Genomic DNA, 17,827 nt, shown 5'->3' with positions numbered 1-17,827 from the left:
AAACTCCTCACTTGGCAGTATGCCAAGTTATTTTCACTTGGACAGATTTTGGAATGAGTAGAACTTCTCACTCTGCCTCTTCCTCTCCACTGCAGTTCAGTCAGGACCAGGAAGTGATGTGAGAAGAAGCGATGTCAGAGAAATGGCCCAAAAAATGACTTTAAAAAGAATCTCACTTCTTTCTCTCTCTCTCTCTCTCTCTCTCTCTCTCTCTCTCTCTCTCTCTCTCTCTCTCTCTCTCTCTCTCTCTCTCTCTCTCTCTCTCTCTCTCTCTCTCTCTCTCTCTCTCTCTCTCTCTCTCTCTCTCTCTCCAGTCTGCCCATTTCTTCGACATGATGGAGAAGATGGAGGTAAGCATGAAACTCCTGCCGTCTGTGTCTGTCTGATTAATAACCCAGAATCCTCCAGGTGACAACAGAACTGATAATAAGGTCACGGGTCAAAGGTTACCATGAGGTCATCAGGGGGTTCATGACCTTTGACACTTCCCAGAATGCATTGTCAGTCATTATATATAGCAACAAGGTTTCAGAACCACTCACTCTACACTCTTACTACTATGCTTTTAATATTCTCTTATTTGTGCTTTCTAACGCTTACAATCCTTATTCTCATAAATCACAACTCCAAACATCTCACCCTCATAAATATCCAACATCCTTTCCCTAAACCTCTATCCCTTACATCCTAACCCTCTTGCCTCCAAATCACACCATACCGACCTACCCAATCCCCCAACCCACTGCCCCTGACCTCTAACATCTACCCCATACATGGCACGTATAACCCCTAACTCCCCTAAGCAGGTACCAGAGGTAACAGAAAAAACAGTGGCTGGTCCTCAGAGACTGAAGGTGTGGACAGCCTACCTACCTGTCTGTCTGTCTGTCTGTCTGTCTGTCTGTCTGTCTGTCTGTCTGTCCTCATATCCATCCGTTCACTGAATGTACTGTATATAGTGGAAATTGACTATGAATGACTTTCATACCTCTTTATTTACAAACTCATATTCTCTGTTGTCATTCATTCATTTAGACGGTCCTTATCCCATTCACCAATGATTTGAAAAGTCAAGTAAAGTTTATTTGAGATTTTAGTTCAGACAGTAATGCATGTGAGTTTGCTTGTCTTTGTGGTGTAAAAACATAAAGCACTAATTTATTCATTCTACATTGTTACAAGAGAAAGACAAAAAACACCTCATGGTCATATTTATTTTGTGTCGAGCTCATCTTGTCCTTTGTGTTAGCTGCTTTTCAAATCTTTGTACAGACTACTGTGTGTGTGTGTTGTATGTACAGCCGAACCTGATTCCACTCTCTCTTACAGGATGACTACATCCCATACCCCAGGATAGAGGAGGTACATCAGCAAACTGATTACATGCAGACATACTGACACACACACACACACACACACACACACACACACACACACACACACACACACACACACACACACACACACACACACACACACACACAGATGATGGTTCTTACTCTGTTATTTGTCTCTCCCCAGGTGCTGGAGAGGGGTGGTCCGTACCCCCAGGTGATCCTGCCAGAGTTTGGGGGATACTGGATCGAGGACCCTGACGCCCTCGTCCCCACACCCCCTTCTCAGTACCCCAGCCTGTGTGACAGGGGGGACGGCGGAGGGGGAGGAGAAGGGGAAGAGGGGGACGCTGCCCTAGTGGGTTATGGGTACCGGCTGGAGAGTAACGACGCAGCACGCGCCTACAGGAAGCACTTCCTGGGCAAGGTCAGTGCCATGGGAACACATCACTTTTTTCTCTGACCTGTAACATGGCAATAATTTAAATACTGTGCTGCCTAATGTGCGTCTCAAAATGCACCCTATTCCCAATATGCATTCAGAGTGTATTCACACCACTTGACTTTTTCAATATTTTGTTGTGTTACGAAGTGGGATTAAAATGTATTTAATTGTCATTTTTTTGTCAACGATCTACATAACATACTCTGTAATGTTGGCGGCAGCTAGCCTAGTGGTTAGAGTGTTGGGCCAGTAACCAAAAGTTTGCTGGATCAAATCCCCGATCTAACGAGGTAAAAATCTGTCATTTTGCCCCTGAACTGTTCCCCAGTAGGCCGTCATTGTAAATGAGAATTAGTTCTTAACTGACTTGCCTAGGTAAATAAAGGTTACACATGTTAAAGTGGATTAAAATTCTAACATTTGTAAAAAAATATATATGTATATGAATTTTATTAGATATTTATTCAACTCCCTGAGCCGCCTGCTATAGACCACCCTCGGCCCCCAGCTGTGCTCTGGACACCATATGTGAACTGATTGTCCCCATCTATCTTCAGAGCTCATGCTGCTAGGTGACCTAAACTGGGACATGCTTAACACCCCAGCCATCCTACAATCCAAGCTTGATGCCCTCAATCTCACACAAATTATTAATGAACTCACCAGGTACCACCCGAAAGCCGTAAACACGGGCACCCTCATAGATATCATCCTAACCAACTTGCCCTCTAGATACACCTCTGCTGTCTTCAAACAAGATCTCAGCGATCACTGCTTCATTGCCTGCATCCGTAATGGGGTAGCGGTCAAATGACCTCCACTCATCACTGTCAAACGCTCCCTGAAACATTTCAGCGAGCAAGCCTTTCTAATCGACCTGGCCCGGGTATCCTGGAAGGATATTGACCTCATCCCGTCAGTAGAGGATGCCTGGTTATTTTTTTTAAATGCCTTCCTCTCCATCTTAAATAAGCATGCCCCATTCAAGAAATTTAGAACCAGGAACAGATATAGCCCTTGGTTTTCTCCAGACCTGACTGCCCTTAAACAACACAAAAATATATCCTGTGGCGTTCTGCATTAGCATCGAACAGCCCCCGTGATATGCAACTTTTCAGGGAAGTTAGAAACCAATATACACAGGCAGTTAGAAAAGCCAAAGCTAGCTTTTTCAAGCAGAAATTTGCTTCCTGAAACACAAACTCAAAAAAGTTCTGGGACACTGTAAAGTTCATGGAGAATAAGAACACCTCCTCCCAGCTGCCCACTGCACTGAGGATAGGAAACTCTATCACCACCAATAAACCCACTATAATTGAGAATTTCAATAAGCATTTCTCTACGGCTGACCATGCTTTCCACCTGGCTACCCCTACCGCAGTCAACAGCACTGCACCCCCCACAGCTACTCGCCCAAGCCTTCCCCATTTCGCCTTCTCCCAAATCCATTCAGCTGATGTGCTGAAAGAGCTGCAAAATCTGGACCCCTACAAATCAGCCGGGCTAGAAAATCTGGACCCTTTCTTTCTAAAATGATCTGCCGAACTTGTTGCAACCCCTATTACTAGCCTGTTCAACCTCTCTTTCGTGTTATCTGAGATTCCCAAAGATTGGAAAGCAGCTGCTGTCATCCCCCTCTTCAAAGGAGGGGACACTCTTGACCCAAACTGCTACAGACCTATATCTATCCGACCCTGCCTTTCTAAGGTCTTTGAAAGCCAAGTCAACAAACAGATTACCGACCATTTCGAATCCCACCGCACTTTCTCCGCTATGCAATCTGGTTTCAGAGCTGGTCATGGGTGCACCTCAGCCACGCTCAAGGACCTAAACGATATCGTAACCGCCATCGATAAGAAACAATACTGTGCTGCCGTATTCATTGACCTGGCCAAAGCTTTCGACTCTGTCAATCACCACATCCTCATCGGCAGACTCAATAGCCTTGGATTCTCAAATGATTGCCTCGCCTGGTTCACCAACTACTTCTCTGATAGAGTTCAATGTGTCAAATCGGAGGGCCTGTTGTCCGGACCTCAGGCAGTCACTATGGGGGTGCCACAGGGTTCAATTCTTGGGCCAACTCTTTTCTCTGTATACATCAATGATGTCGCTCTTGCTGCTGGTGAGTCTCTGATCCACCTCTACGCAGACGACACCATTCTGTATAATTCTGGCCCTTCTTAGGACACTGTGTTAACAACCCTCCAGACGAGCTTCAATGCCATACAACTCTCCTTCCGTGGCCTCCAACTGCTCTTAAATACAAGTAAAACTAAACGCATGCTCTTCAACCGATCGCTGCCTGCACCTGCCCGCCTGTCCAGCATCACTACTCTGGACGGTTCTGACTTAGAATATGTGGACAACTACAAATACGTAGGTGTCTGGTTAGACTGTAAACTCTCCTTCCAGACTCGCATCAAACATCTCCAATCCAAAGTTAAATCTAGAATTTACTTCCTATTTCGCAACAAAGCATCTTTTACTCATGCTGCCAAACATACCCTCGTAAAACTGACCATCCTACCGATCCTCGACTTCGGCGATGTCATTTACAAAATAGCCTCCAATACCCTACTCAACAAACTGGATGCAGTCTATCACAGTGTCATCCGTTTTGTCACCAAAGCCCCATATACTACCCACCACTGCGACCTGTACGCTCTCGTTGGCTGGCCCTCGCTTCATACTTGTCGCCAAACCCACTGGCTCCAGGTCATCTACAAGACCCTGCTAGATAAAGTCCCCCCTTATCTCCACTCACTGGTCACCATAGCAGCACTCTCTGGTCACCCCCAAAGCCAATTCCTCCTTTGGCTGTCTCTCTTTCCAGTTCTCTGGTGCCAATGACTGGAACGAACTACAAAAATCTCTGAAACTGGAAACACTTATCTTCCGTACTCTATTTATTTATTTATTTATTTTGCTCCTTTGAACCCCATTATTTCTATTTCTACTTTCTTCTACTACAAATCTCCCATTCCAGTGTTTTACTTGCTATTGTCACGTCCTGACCAGTAAAAGGGGTTGTTTGTTATTGTAGTTTGGTCAGGGCGTGGCAGGGGGGTGTTTGTTTTATGTGTTTCGGGGTTTTTTGGTTAATGTTCTATGTTAGTATATTTCTATGTTCGTTCTAGTTTTTCTATTTCTATGTTTAGTTTATTGGGTTGACCTTCAATTGGAGGCAGCTGTTCTTCGTTGCCTCTAATTGAAGGTCCTATTTAGTAGGGATGTTTTTTCATGGGTTTTTGTGGGTAGTTGTTCCATGTGTAGCTGTATGCCTCACAGGACTGTTTCTTCGTCGTTGTTTTTATTCAAGTGTTTTGTTTCGTTTTCTTCTCAATAAATAAGAAGATGAGTTTACACATTCCCGCTGCGCCTTGGTCCCATCAGTACGACGAACGTGACAGCTATATTGTATTTACTTTGCCACCATGGCCTTTTTGCCTTTACCTCCCTTATCTCACCTCATTTGCTCACATTGTATATAGACTTATTTTTCTACTGTATTATTGACTGTATGTTTGTTTTACTCCATGTATAACTCTGTGTTGTATGTGTCGAACTGCTTTGCTTTATCTTGGCCAGGTCGCAATTGTAAATGAGAACTTGTTCTCAACTTGCCTACCTGGTTAAATAAAGGTTAAATAAATAAATAAATAAAATAGAATAGAATCACCTTTGGCAGCGATAACAGCTGTGAGTTTTTCTGGGTAAGTCTCTAAGAGCTTTCCACACTTGGATTGTGCAACATTTGGCCTTTATTCTTTTAAACATTCTGCATGCTCTGTCAAATTGGTTGTTGTCAAATTATTTTCAAAATTCTTCGAGCTCTGTCAAATTGGTTGTTGATAATTGCTAGACAACCATTTTCAAGTCTTGCCATAGATTTTCAACCAGATTTAAGTCAAAACTCTAACTCGGCCACTAACTTTCTTCTTGGTAAGCAAATACAGTGTAGGATTTTCCCTTGTGTTTTAGGTTATTGTCCTCCTGAAAGTTAAATTAATCTCCCAGTGTCTGGTGGAAAGCAGACTGAACCAAGTTTTCCTCTAGGGTTTTGACTGTGCTTAGCTCAATTCCGTTTTTTTTTTAATCCTGAAAAAATCCTCAGTCCTTAACGATTAAAACCATACCCATAACATCATGCAGTCACCACTATGCTGAAAGTATGGAGAGTGGTACTCAGTAATGTGTTGTACTAGATTTGCTCCAAGCACAACACTTTGTATTCAGGACAAAAAGTGCATTGCTTTGCCACATTTTTTGGCAGTATTACTTTAGTGCCTTGTTGCAAACAGGATGCATGTTTTTATTTATTTTTATTTTGTACAAGCTTCCTTCTTTTCAATCTGTCAATTAGGTTAGTATTGTGGAGTAACTACAATGGTGTTGATCCAACCTCAGTTTTCTCCTATCACAGCCATTAAACTCTGTAACTGGTTTAAAGTCCCCATTGGCCTCATGGTGAAATCCCTGAGCAGTTTCCTTCCTTTCCAACAACTGAGTTAGGAAGGACGCATGTATCTTTGGAGTGAATGGGTGTACTGATACACCATCCAAAGTGTAATTAATAACTACACCATGCTCAAAGGGATATTCAATGTCTGCATTTTCTTATTTTTATCCATCTAGCAATAGGTGTCCTACTTTATGAGGCATTGGAAAACCTCCCTGGTCTTTGTGGTTGAAGCTGTGTTTGATATTCACTGCTTGACTGAAAGACCTAACAAATAATTGTATGTTTGGGGTACAGAGATGAGATAGTCATTACAAAATCACGTTATTAAACACTATTATTGCACGCGGAGTGAGTCCATGCAACTTATTATGTGACTTGTTAAGCACATTTTTACTCCTGAATGTATGTAGGCTTGCCATAACAAAAGGGGTTGAATACTTATTGACTCAAGAAAATTATGAAAAACATAATTCCACATTGGTGTTATAGGGTACTGTGTGTAGGCCAGTGACAACATTTTTTCAATTTAATCCATTTTAAAAAGTCTAGGGGTGTGAATACGCTCTGAAGGCACTGTAGTGCACTACTTTTGACCAGAGCCCTATGGGTCTTATACTTTCTGTTAATGCATCACATTCTGACCGTTCTCTCTGACTCTGTAGAGTATAAACACTTACACTGTCCTATTCTTTCAGTGTTACGTACTGTTCATGTTGTCCTATATTTTTTTGTGCTTGTCTGTCTCCTATAAATGTTGTCCTATTCCCTCTCTGTGAGATAGGACCACTTGAATTTTTACTGCATGGCCAGTAGTCATGGCAACCTCATTCTGTCTGTGAAACACGAGGAAGTGAAGGGTCAGGAGTATCTACATGTCATCCTCAGGTAAGAACACAACACACCTGAACACTCCTGAACACAACTGATCATTACACACCGTTTGTGACAGCTCACACCTAACATGAGTAAGAAAAACATGCACAATTTCAAATCAAATAGAATTTGTCACATGCACCGAATACAACAGGTGTAGTAGATCTTACAGTGAAATGCTTTACTTACAAGCCCTTAACCAACAATGCAGTTTTAAGAAAAATAAAGAGTTAAGAAAAATATTTACTAAATTAACTAAAGTAAAAAATGTTATGTACAGGGGGTACCGGTACCGAGTCAGTGTACAGGTTAGTCGAGGTAATTGAGGTAATATGTACATGTAGGCAGGGGTAAAGTGACTACGCATAGATAATAAACAACGAGTAGCAGCAGCGTAAAAAAAGTCTGGGTAAGCATTTTATTAGCTGTTCAGCAGTCCTATGGCTTGGGCTAGATGCTGTTAAGCCTTTTGTCTCCAGCACCGCTTGCCGTACGGTAGCAGAGATAACAGTCTATTACTAGGGTGGCTGGAGTCTGGCAATTTTTAGGGCCTTCCTCTGACACCGCCGGTATAGAGGTCCTGGATGGCAGGGAGCTTGGCCCCAGTGATGTACTGGGCCGTACGCACTACCCTCTGTAGCGCCTTGCGGTCGGAGGCCGAGCAGTTGCCATACAATGCATTCTCTCTCTCTCTCTCTCTCTCTCTCTCTCTCTCACTCTCTCAGGTCTAGGATGAAAACAATGTATGATAGGATATCTCTAGCAGAACTTCCTGAGCTGCCTAGTGTCCCTCAACTAGCCAAGGTAACCAAACCACTACATAGTTACTACAGAAACCACAGGGGACCACCATATTTCTGGAGGATTTAGCAAACTATTAATATTTTTGAATTATCTTGGTTCATTGAGATAAGATCTAGCTATGTACAGTGTACGTACATATCTTCCTAACTAAATGTTGTGTGTTTCGGTGTGTTCATAACTTGTTGTGTGTTCAGCTGCTGTGTGAGGATGCTGTTGGTCTCAGATTCAGTCCAGTTCTGTATCCCAAGGTGAGCTCAACTTCAGATACGCAGAAATACACGCAGTATATCACACCATGACCAAGAACACTGCTCTAAATGATTACTCTGCGTATTTACCAGGCCTCCCAGCTTATAGTGAGCTATGATGAACATGAGGTGAACACCACCTTCAAATTTGGGGTCATCTACCAGAGGTTTGGACAGGTGAATTTTCCTCTGTGTGTGTGCTGGAGTTTAGCTATGCTGTTTAGGTTTTAATAACAACCCAAAAAATAAATCTAACACTATTCTCTCTTTCTCAATGTCTGTCTGTCAGGTTTCGGAGGAGGAGTTGTTTAAAAACAGTGAGGAGACACCAGCCTTCACTGAGTTCCTCAGTTTACTGGGAGAGACTGTAGACCTACAGGACTTTAAAGGGTAAGAGGGGGGGGTAAAGAGAGATAGAGACAGACAGAGAGAGAGAGAGGGAGTGGGCGGGGTAAAGAGAGAGAGAGACAGAGAGAGAGAGAGAGAGGGGGGGAGAAGGGAGGGAGACAGAGAAGCCATCGCCTATAGAGAGATGAACCTGAAGAAGAGTCCCCTAAGCAAGCTGGTCCTGGGGCTCTGTTCACAAACAGACCCCACAGAGACCCAGGACAACAACACAATTAGACCCATCCAAATCATGAGAAAACAAAAAGATAATTACTTGACACATTGGAAAGAATTAACAAAAAAAACAGAGCAACCTAGAATGCTATTTGGCCCTAAAGAGACTCAGTGAGCATAGCCTTGCTATTGAGAAAGGCCATCGTAGGCAGACCTGGCTCTCAAGAGAAGACAGGCTATGTGCACACTGCCCACAAAATGAGGTGGAAACTGAGATGCACTTCCTAACCTCCTGCAAAATGTATAACAACATTAGAGACACATATTTCCCTCCGATTACACAGTTCCACAAAGAATTTGAAAACAAACCCAATTTTGATAAACTCCCATATCTACTAGGTGAAATACCAGTTTGTGTGCCATCACAGCAGCAAGATTTGTGACCTATTGCCACAAGGAAAAGGCAACCAGTGAAGAACAAACACCATTGTAAATATAACCCATATTTATGTTTATTTATTTTCCCTTTAGTACTTTAATTATTTACACAGCGTTACAAATCAAATCAAAGTGTATTTGTCACATGCGCCGAATACGACAGGTATTTCACCTTACAGTGAAATGCTTACTTACAGGCCCTAACCAACAGTTCCATTTTTAAGTACAACACTGTGTATAGACATAATATGACATTTTTAATCTCTTTATTCTTTTGGAACTTCTCTGAGTGTAATGTTTACTGTTCATTTTTATTGTTTATTTCACTTTTGTTTATTATCTACTTCACTTGCTTTGGTATTGCTAACATATGTTTCCCATTCCATTAAAGCCCTTGAATTGAAATTGAATTGAGGAGAAGAGAGACACAGAGAGAGTGAGAGAGAGAAAGAGAGAGAGAGAGACAGGGGGGGTAAAGACAGAGACAGATAGATAATAGGAAGGGGGAGTGGGTGAGAGTGAGTGGTAGAGGGAGGAAGAAAGAGAAAGAAAGAGAGAATGGGAGTTGACGGTGAGAGGTAAAGAAATGAGAAGTTAAGAATAACACAGGCTCTAATCCTAACCCCCTGTTCATTCTCTCCATGTCCCTGTAGGTTCCGTGGTGGTCTGGATGTGTGTCATGGTCAGACAGGTTCACAGTCGGTCTACACAGACTACAGAGAACAGGAGATCATGTTCCACATCTCTACCAAGCTGCCCTACACAGAGGGAGACATGCAACAGGTGCACACACACACCTAAAATCCTACACGTAACGGCACACACCTTTCTGAAACGTATGGTTACTTGCATAACCCCGGTTCTCTGATAATATGACTGAGATGTATCACATGTGGGGGTTCGCTAGGACCGCCTACTCTCTCTGTAAAAAAGGCAGGCCCTTTCAACCTGATAGGCAGCCCTGTCAATCACCCTTAACACCACTGTTCCTTCAACCAATCAGGGCACTTGGATATGCTGCAGGACTCCGCCTCCCCTCACCTCTAGTTAGTGCATGTTTTGCCATGGCAAGAGCAGCAAATAGTTGTGTTGCTGATGGACTTTCGCATGTTGTTCATAACTGAAATGTTGTGCGTACATTGACATGTCAGTGTTGGAAATTGTGTATATTGTGTTGTGCAATGCCTGTCCTGTGGAGGACTAGGCCTACTTGTCAGGTCTAAGCATTTGAGTGAAGTTTGTGCATCTGTAACTTTGTCACTCATCATTATTCACGATTCATTCAGAACTATTCGTCATCATGGTAGCATCCACATTAATCAAATTAGCATAATAAAAAAGTCCCCATCAAAATCCGTCTGTTTAAGATAGCGATATCAGTTCTATTGCATGGGCTGCATCTCAATTTACCGCATCCGCCAATGGTGGCCTTCCACATCTGTGGTGAAAGGTGACAGAGCTAGAGTGGTGTTTGTCAGAACATGAGACATCCCGAAAATCGGTCTTCTCACCAAAACTTCTGTAGAGTCCGAACGGTTTGACCTACAGTCTAATATGACCACTCAATGGAAAGATGAGAATCTCGTCTGAAGGTAGGGGTCACGTTTTAAAAAAAGACCAGTTTTACACTAAGTTTTACACTAAGTGTACAAAACATTAACAACACCTTCCTAATATTGAGTTGCAAGTGCAATGCTATTTGGCTGGCAGCCACAGAAGTAAATGAGCTTACAATGAAAAAGCAAGGTATTTTTTGCAAAAATTATGAATGGCCATCATGTTTCTGTTTATCATACAAAGAATGTTGTCAGCATGCAGCCACACAAGTAAATGAGTTTACAATGAAAAAGCAAGATATTTTTTGCAAAAATTATGAATGGCCATCATGTTTCTGTTTATCATAGAAAGAATGTGGTCAGCTACATTTCCTAATGTTTTGCATAAAGTTAATCTGGCATTTTACTGGACAAAAGTAGGCTGGCTAAACCAAGAAAAGTACAAGGGAAAAGTAGCTACACATCAGTCAGAGCTCACATCAGTCAGTCTGCTCATAGATTGCCTGTTTGTAAATTCACGAGTGGAGAAGTGCAACTGAAGCACAAAATTAATCTAATGCGAAGCAGAAATCACAATAAGAAGCATTTAGTTGTGCGTTGACAAAACATAGCAAGTTATTTCTTATGTATTTAATATTTTTTATCTGCGTGAAAAGCAAAGAATTCTGCGTTTAACTTGCTAGTTATCTAAGTGGTTGAATTAATAAGGTGACAGGGCATCATATTGTGTTAGCTGTGTTTGAGAAGTCAAAGCCCTTTCCATGAGTTACCTGTACAGCTGCCACAGCTATCTTTTTATTTCCTTGCATTTTTTCTCTTCTCCGTTCCTGGGCCCGTCTGCTCCTCCCCCATCTTCTCTGAGCAGACCAGGCGGCCAGTTGCCCTAGCAAATCCAGACTCCACATAGACACAGCATGTACACATGCTGCTCCAGAGCCAGTACTGTTTTTCCTTAAGACAAGCATGCATCAAAACGTTGTTTATTTGCACAATGACATTTGGGTGGCTCCTACCTACAGTCGAAGTCGGAAGTTTACATACACTTAGGTTGGAGACATTAAAACTTGTTTTTCAACCACTCCACAAATGACTTGTTAACAAACTATAGTTTTGGCAAGTCGGTTAGGACATCTACTTTGTGCATGACACAAGTAATTTTTCCAACAATTGTATACACACAGATTATTTCACTTATAATTCACTGTATCACAATTGCAGTGGGTCAGAAGTTTACATACACTAAGTTGACTGTGCCTTTAAACAGCTTGGAAAATTCCAGAAAATTATGACATGGCTTTAGAAGCTTCTGATAGGCTAATTGACATCATTTGAGTCAATTGGAGGTGTACCTGTGGATGTATTTCAAGGTCTACCTTCAACTCAGTGCCTTTTTGCTTGACATCATGGTAAAATCAAAAGAAATCAGCCAAGACCTCAGAAAACAAATTGTAGACCTCCACAAGTCTGGTTCATCCTTGGGAGCAATTTCCAAATGCCTGATGGTACCACGTTGATCTGTACAAACAATAGTACGCAAGTATAAACACCATGGGACCATGCTGCCGCCATACCGCTCAGGAAGGAGACCCGTTCTGTCTCCTAGAGATGAACGTACTTCAGTGTGAAAAGTGGAAATCAATCCCAGAACAACAGCAAAGGACCTTGTGAAGATGCTGGAGGAAACAGGTACAAATGTATCAATATCCACAGTCAAACTAGTCCTATATCGACATAACCTGAACGGCCGCCCAGCAAGGAAGAAGCCACTGCTCCAAAACTGCCATAAAAAAGCCAGACTACGGTTTGCAACTGCACATGGGGACAAAGATCGTACTTTTTGGAGAAATGTCCTCTGGTCTGATGAAACAGAAATAGAACTCTTTGGCATAATGATCATCGTTATGTTTGGAGGAAAAAGGGGGAGGCTTGCAAATGGGTCTTCCAAATGGACAATGACCCCAAACATACTTCCAATAGTTGTGGCAAAATGGCTTGAGGACAACAAAGTCAATGTATTGGAGTGGCCATCACAAAGCCCTGACCTCAATCATTCAGAAAATGTGTGGGCAGAACTGAAAAAGCGTGTGCGGGCAAGGAGGCCTAAAAACCTGACTCAGTTACATCAGCTTTGTCAGGAGGAATGGGCCAAAATTCTCCCAACTTATTGTGGGAAGCTTGTGGAAGGCTACCCGAAACGTTTGACCCAAGTTAAACAATTTAAAGGCAATTCTACCAAATACTAATTGAGTGTATGTAAACTTCTGACCCACTGGGAATGTGATGAAAGAAATAAAAGCTGAAATAAATCATTCTCTCTCCTATTATTCTGACATTTCACATTCTTAAAATAAAGTGCTGATCCTAACTGACCTAAAACAGAGAATTTTTACTTGGATTAAATGCCAGGAACTGTGAAAAACTGAGTTTAAATGTATTTAGCTAATGTTTATGTAAACTTCTGACTTCAACTGTATACATGTATAACTTTATGAGCCTGTCTTTGTGCTCTTTAGCATATTCAACTAGCAGCCTCCGTGGAAACTCAATTTGTCCTAATTTTAGCATTCTGGTAATAGACGCCCAATGGGATTTTTTTGCGGGATTCTTTTGCGCCCCCTTGTGTTCTAAGCCGCTAATACAGTAAGTCCCGGGATGAGAGAAAGACGGTATACCGCCCAACACTAGACTGAAGAGCTTCACACAGTGGTGTCAAGTTGACTTGATGTCCTTTGGGTGGTGGACAATTCGTGATACACACAGGAAACTGTTGAGCATGAAAAACCCAGCAGTGTTGCAATTCTTACTACTAAGTGACATCAAATCAAATTGTATTAGTCACATGTGCTGAATACAACAAGTGTAGACCTTACAGTGAAATGCTTACTTACGAGCCCCTAAACAACAATGAGGTTTAAAAAAAATACGGATAAGAATAGAAAATAAAAGTAACAAGTTATTAAAAAGCAAGTGTAAATTAACAATAGCGAGACTATATATGGGGGGTACCAGTACAGAGTCAATGTGCGGGGGCACTGGTTCGTTGAGGTAATATGTACATGTAGGTAGAGTTAATAAAGTGACTATTCATAGATGATAACAACAGAAAGCAGCAGCGGTGTAAAAGAGGGGGAGGAGGGGCAATGCAAATAGTCTAGGTATCCATTTGATTGGGTGTTCAGGAATCTTAAGGCTTGGGGATAGAAGCTGTTTAGAAGCCTCCTGGACTTAGACTTGGCACTCCGATACCGCTTGCGGTCGGAGGCCGAGCAGTTGCAATACCAGGCAGTGACGTAACGAGTCAGGATGCTCGTGCCCTCTTCACGACTGTCTTGGTGTGCTTGGACCATGTTAGTTTGCTGGTGATGTGGACACCAAGGAACTTGAAGCTCTCAACCTGCTCTACTGCAGCCCCGTTGATGAGAATGGGGGCGTGCTCGTCCTCTTTTTCCTGTAGTCCACAATCATCTCCTTTGTCTTGATCATGTTGAGGGAGAGGTTGTTGTCCTGGTACCACAAGGAAAGGTCTCTGACCTGCTCCCTATAGGCTGTCTCGTTGTTGTCGGTGATCAGGCGTACCACTGTTGTGTCATCGGCAAACTTAATGATTGTGTTGGAGTCATGCCTGGTCGTGCAGTCATGAGTGAACAGGGAGTACAGGAGGGGCCCCTGTGTTGAGGATCAAAGTGGCGGATGTGTTGTTATCTACCCTTACCACCTGGGGGCGGCCTGTCAGGATGTCCAGGATCCATTTGCAGAGGGAGGTGTTTAGTCCCAGGATCCTTAGCTTATTGATGAGCTTTGAGGGCACTATGATGTTGAACGCTGAGCTGTAGTCAATGAATTGCATTCTCACATAGGTGTTCCTTTTGTCCAGGTGGGAAAGGGAAGTGTGGAGTACAATAGAGATTGCATCATCTGTGGATCTGTTGGGGCGGTATTCAAATTGGAGTGGGTCTAGTGTTTCTGGGATGATGCTGTTGATGTGAGCCACGACCAGCCTTTCAAAGCACTTCATGGCTACAGACGTGAGTGCTACGGGTTGGTAGTAATTTAGGCAGGTTACCTTAGTGTTCTTTGGCACCGGCACCATGGTGGTCTGCTTAAAACATGTTCGTATTACAGACTCGGACAGGGAGAGGTTGAAAATGTCAGTGAAGACACTTGCCAGTCGGTCAGCGCATGCTCGCAGTACACGTCCTGGTAATCCATCTGGTCCTGCGGCCTTGTGAATGTTGACCTGTTTAAAGGTCTTATTCACATCGGCTGTGGAGAGAGTGATCACACAGTCTTCCGGAAGAGCTGGTGCTCTCATGCATGTTTCAGTGTTATTTGCCTCGAAGCGAGCATAGAAATAGTTTAGCTCGTCTGGTAGGCTCGTGTCACTGGCAACTCGCGGCTGTGGTTCCCTTTGTAGTCTGTAATGGTTTGCAAGCCCTGCCACATCTGACAAGCGTCAGAGCCAGTGTAGTACGATTCAATCTTAGTCCTGTATTGACGTTATTGCCTGTTTGATGGTTCGTCGAAGGGTATAGCGGAGTTTCTTTTAAGCTTCCGGGTCTTGAGTCCCTCTCCTTGGAAGCGGCAGCTCTAGCCTTTAGCTCAGTGCGGATGTTGCCTGTAATCCATGTCTTCTGGTTGGGGTATGTACGTACGGTCACTGTGCGGTCAACATCATCGATGCACTTATTGATGAAGCCAATGACGGATGTGGTGTACTCCTCAATGCCATCCGAGGAATCCCGGAACATATTCCAGTCTGTGCTAGCGAAACAGTCCTGTAGCTTAGCATCTGCTTCATCTGAACAATTTTGTATTGATCTAGTCACTAGTGCCTCCTGCTTAAATTTTTACTTGTAAGCAGGAGGATAGAATTATGGTCAGATTTGCAAAATGGAGGGCAAGGGAGAGCTGGTGCAATAGAGGTGGTCCAGAGTTCTTGCCCACTGGTTGTACATTTATCATGCTGATAGAAATGTGGTTAAACTGATTTAAGTTTCCCTGCATTAACAGAGCTTGAAGAATTTTAAATAGAATAATGTACAAATATTGTACAATCCAGGTGTCTTAGAGACTTACCCAGAAAGACTCACAGCTGTAATCACTGCCTTAGGTGATTCTAACATGTATTGACACAGGGGGTTGAATACTTATCTAATCAAGATACACTATATGGCCAAGAGTATGTGGACCCCTGCTTGTCGAACATCTCATTCCAAAATCATGGGTATTAATATGGAGTTGATCCCCTCTTTGCTGCTATAACAGCCTTCACTCTTCTGGGAAGGCTTTCCACTAGATGTTGGAACATTGCTGTGGGGACTTGCTTCCATTCAGCCACGAGCATTAGTGAGGTCGGGGACTGATGTTGGGCGATTAGGCCTGGCTCGCATTCGACGTTCCAATTTATCCCAAAGGCATTCGATGGGGTTGAGGTCAGGGCTCTGTGCATGCCAGCCAAGTTTTTCCACACCGATCTCGACAAATAATTTCTGTATGGACCTCACGGGAGCATTGTCATGCTGAAACAGCAAACGGCCTTCCCCAAACTGTTGCTACAAAGTTGGAAGCACAGAATCATCTACAATGTCATTGTATGCTGCAGCGTTAAGATTTCGCTTAACTGGAACTAAGGGGCCTAGCCCGAACCATGAAAAACAGCCCCAGATCATTATTCCTCCTCCACGAAATGTTACAGTTGGCACTATGCATTGGGGCAGGTAGCGTACTCCTGGCATCCACCAAACCCAGATTCATCCATCGGACTACCAGATGGTGAAACGGGATTCATCACTCCAGAGAACGTTTCCACTGCTCCAGAGTCCAATGGCGGCAAGCTTTACTTCACTCCAGTCGATGCTTGGCATTGCACATGGTGATCTTAGGCTTGTGCGTGGCTGCTCGGCCATAGAAACCCATTTCATGAAGCTCCTGACAAACAGTTATTGTGCTGACATTGCTTTCAGAGGCAGTTTGGACCTCGGTAGTGAGTGTTACAATGGAGGACAGATGATTTTTACGCGATATGCGCTTCAGCACTCTGCGGTCCTATTCTGTGAGCTTGTGTGGCCTACCACTTTGCGGCTGAACCGTTGTTGCTCCTAGACGATCCCACTTCACAATAACAGCACTTACAGTTGACCATCTCTAGCAGGGCAGACATTTGACGAACTGACTTGTTGGAAAGGTGACATCCTATGACTGTATCACGTTGAAAGTCACTGAGGTCCTCAGTAAGGTCATTCTACTGCCAATGTTTGTCTATGAAGATTGCTTGGCTGAGTGCTCGATTTTATACACCTGTCAGCAATGGGTGTGGCTGAGATAGCTGAATTTACAAGCATTTCGCTAAACCCGCAATGACATCTGCTAAACAGGTGTATGTGACCAATACAATTTGATTTGATTTGATCCACTAATTTCAAGGGGTGTGGCTGAGACAGCTGAATCCACTAATTTCAAATGTTAGAATTTTTTTCCTCTTTGACATTACAGAGTATTTTGAGTAGATTGTTGACAAAAAATGACAATTAAATCCATTTTAATCCTACTTTGTAACACAACAAAATGTGGAAAAAGTCAAGGGGTGTGAATTCCTTCTGGCGAAAGAGGAGAGACCATCACTTCCATAAAAGGAGCCACTCTCCCGCCCTTTGGTTATTCTCAAGCATGCTTAACTTGCTATAATACAGTGATACATCGCACTCCTATTATGAGAGAACCGGGGTTACATGACCTTAAATTCTCTTTCAGTTACCAAACCCGTTCACAGGATTGGTTAACTCTTGAGGTTCCTCAGGTCTCCACCGAATTAGGAAAATCCGCCTTCAGTTTCTGGGTAAGGCGACAGAGGAAAAGCCATTGGCTCCACGGTGAGACAAGGGGAAAAAGTTTACCCAGCCCAAAAATGGGGTTAGGTAATATAACCTGAAAAACCCCTGTATATACTGTGGGCATGAACAGTGGCTGGTAGAGCACAGTCCACCCATACGCTTAGGGACGCTAAGGGCAGTAGTAAAGCGAAAGAAGGAGGACTATTACGTCTTCACACTTTCCAGCGGTTAATAGCTGCTGTGAAAGGATTTTAAGCACAATAGACATGTCCC

The 17,827-nt window shown here is 43.1% G+C and overlaps 1 protein-coding gene across 8 annotated transcripts in view; it reads left to right on the top strand.

The window, feature by feature from the left end:
* LOC106602845 (rap1 GTPase-activating protein 2) overlaps positions 1-17,827 on the top strand; it is an 85,052-nt gene that overhangs the window by 47,955 nt on the left and 19,270 nt on the right. For 5 of the 8 annotated variants that reach the window (XM_014195773.2, XM_014195770.2, XM_045716815.1 and 2 more), the window contains 10 exons: positions 315-350; positions 804-854; positions 1,330-1,362; positions 1,522-1,761; positions 7,026-7,129; positions 7,843-7,921; positions 8,116-8,169; positions 8,263-8,346; positions 8,459-8,559; positions 9,822-9,951. In XM_014195773.2, the coding sequence (XP_014051248.1) occupies positions 315-350; positions 804-854; positions 1,330-1,362; positions 1,522-1,761; positions 7,026-7,129; positions 7,843-7,921; positions 8,116-8,169; positions 8,263-8,346; positions 8,459-8,559; positions 9,822-9,951 (912 nt within the window). The remainder of the gene's footprint in view (positions 1-314; positions 351-803; positions 855-1,329; positions 1,363-1,521; positions 1,762-7,025; positions 7,130-7,842; positions 7,922-8,115; positions 8,170-8,262; positions 8,347-8,458; positions 8,560-9,821; positions 9,952-17,827) is intronic. The other 3 variants (XM_014195771.2, XM_045716817.1, XM_045716818.1) reach the window with 1 other exon arrangement.

The sequence above is a fragment of the Salmo salar genome, chromosome ssa04 (genome assembly GCF_905237065.1).
Source record: "Salmo salar chromosome ssa04, Ssal_v3.1, whole genome shotgun sequence".
Lineage (NCBI taxonomy): Eukaryota > Metazoa > Chordata > Actinopteri > Salmoniformes > Salmonidae > Salmo > Salmo salar.
Note: the sequence above shows the minus strand (reverse complement) of the source record. Positions and strands in the feature narration are given on the sequence as shown.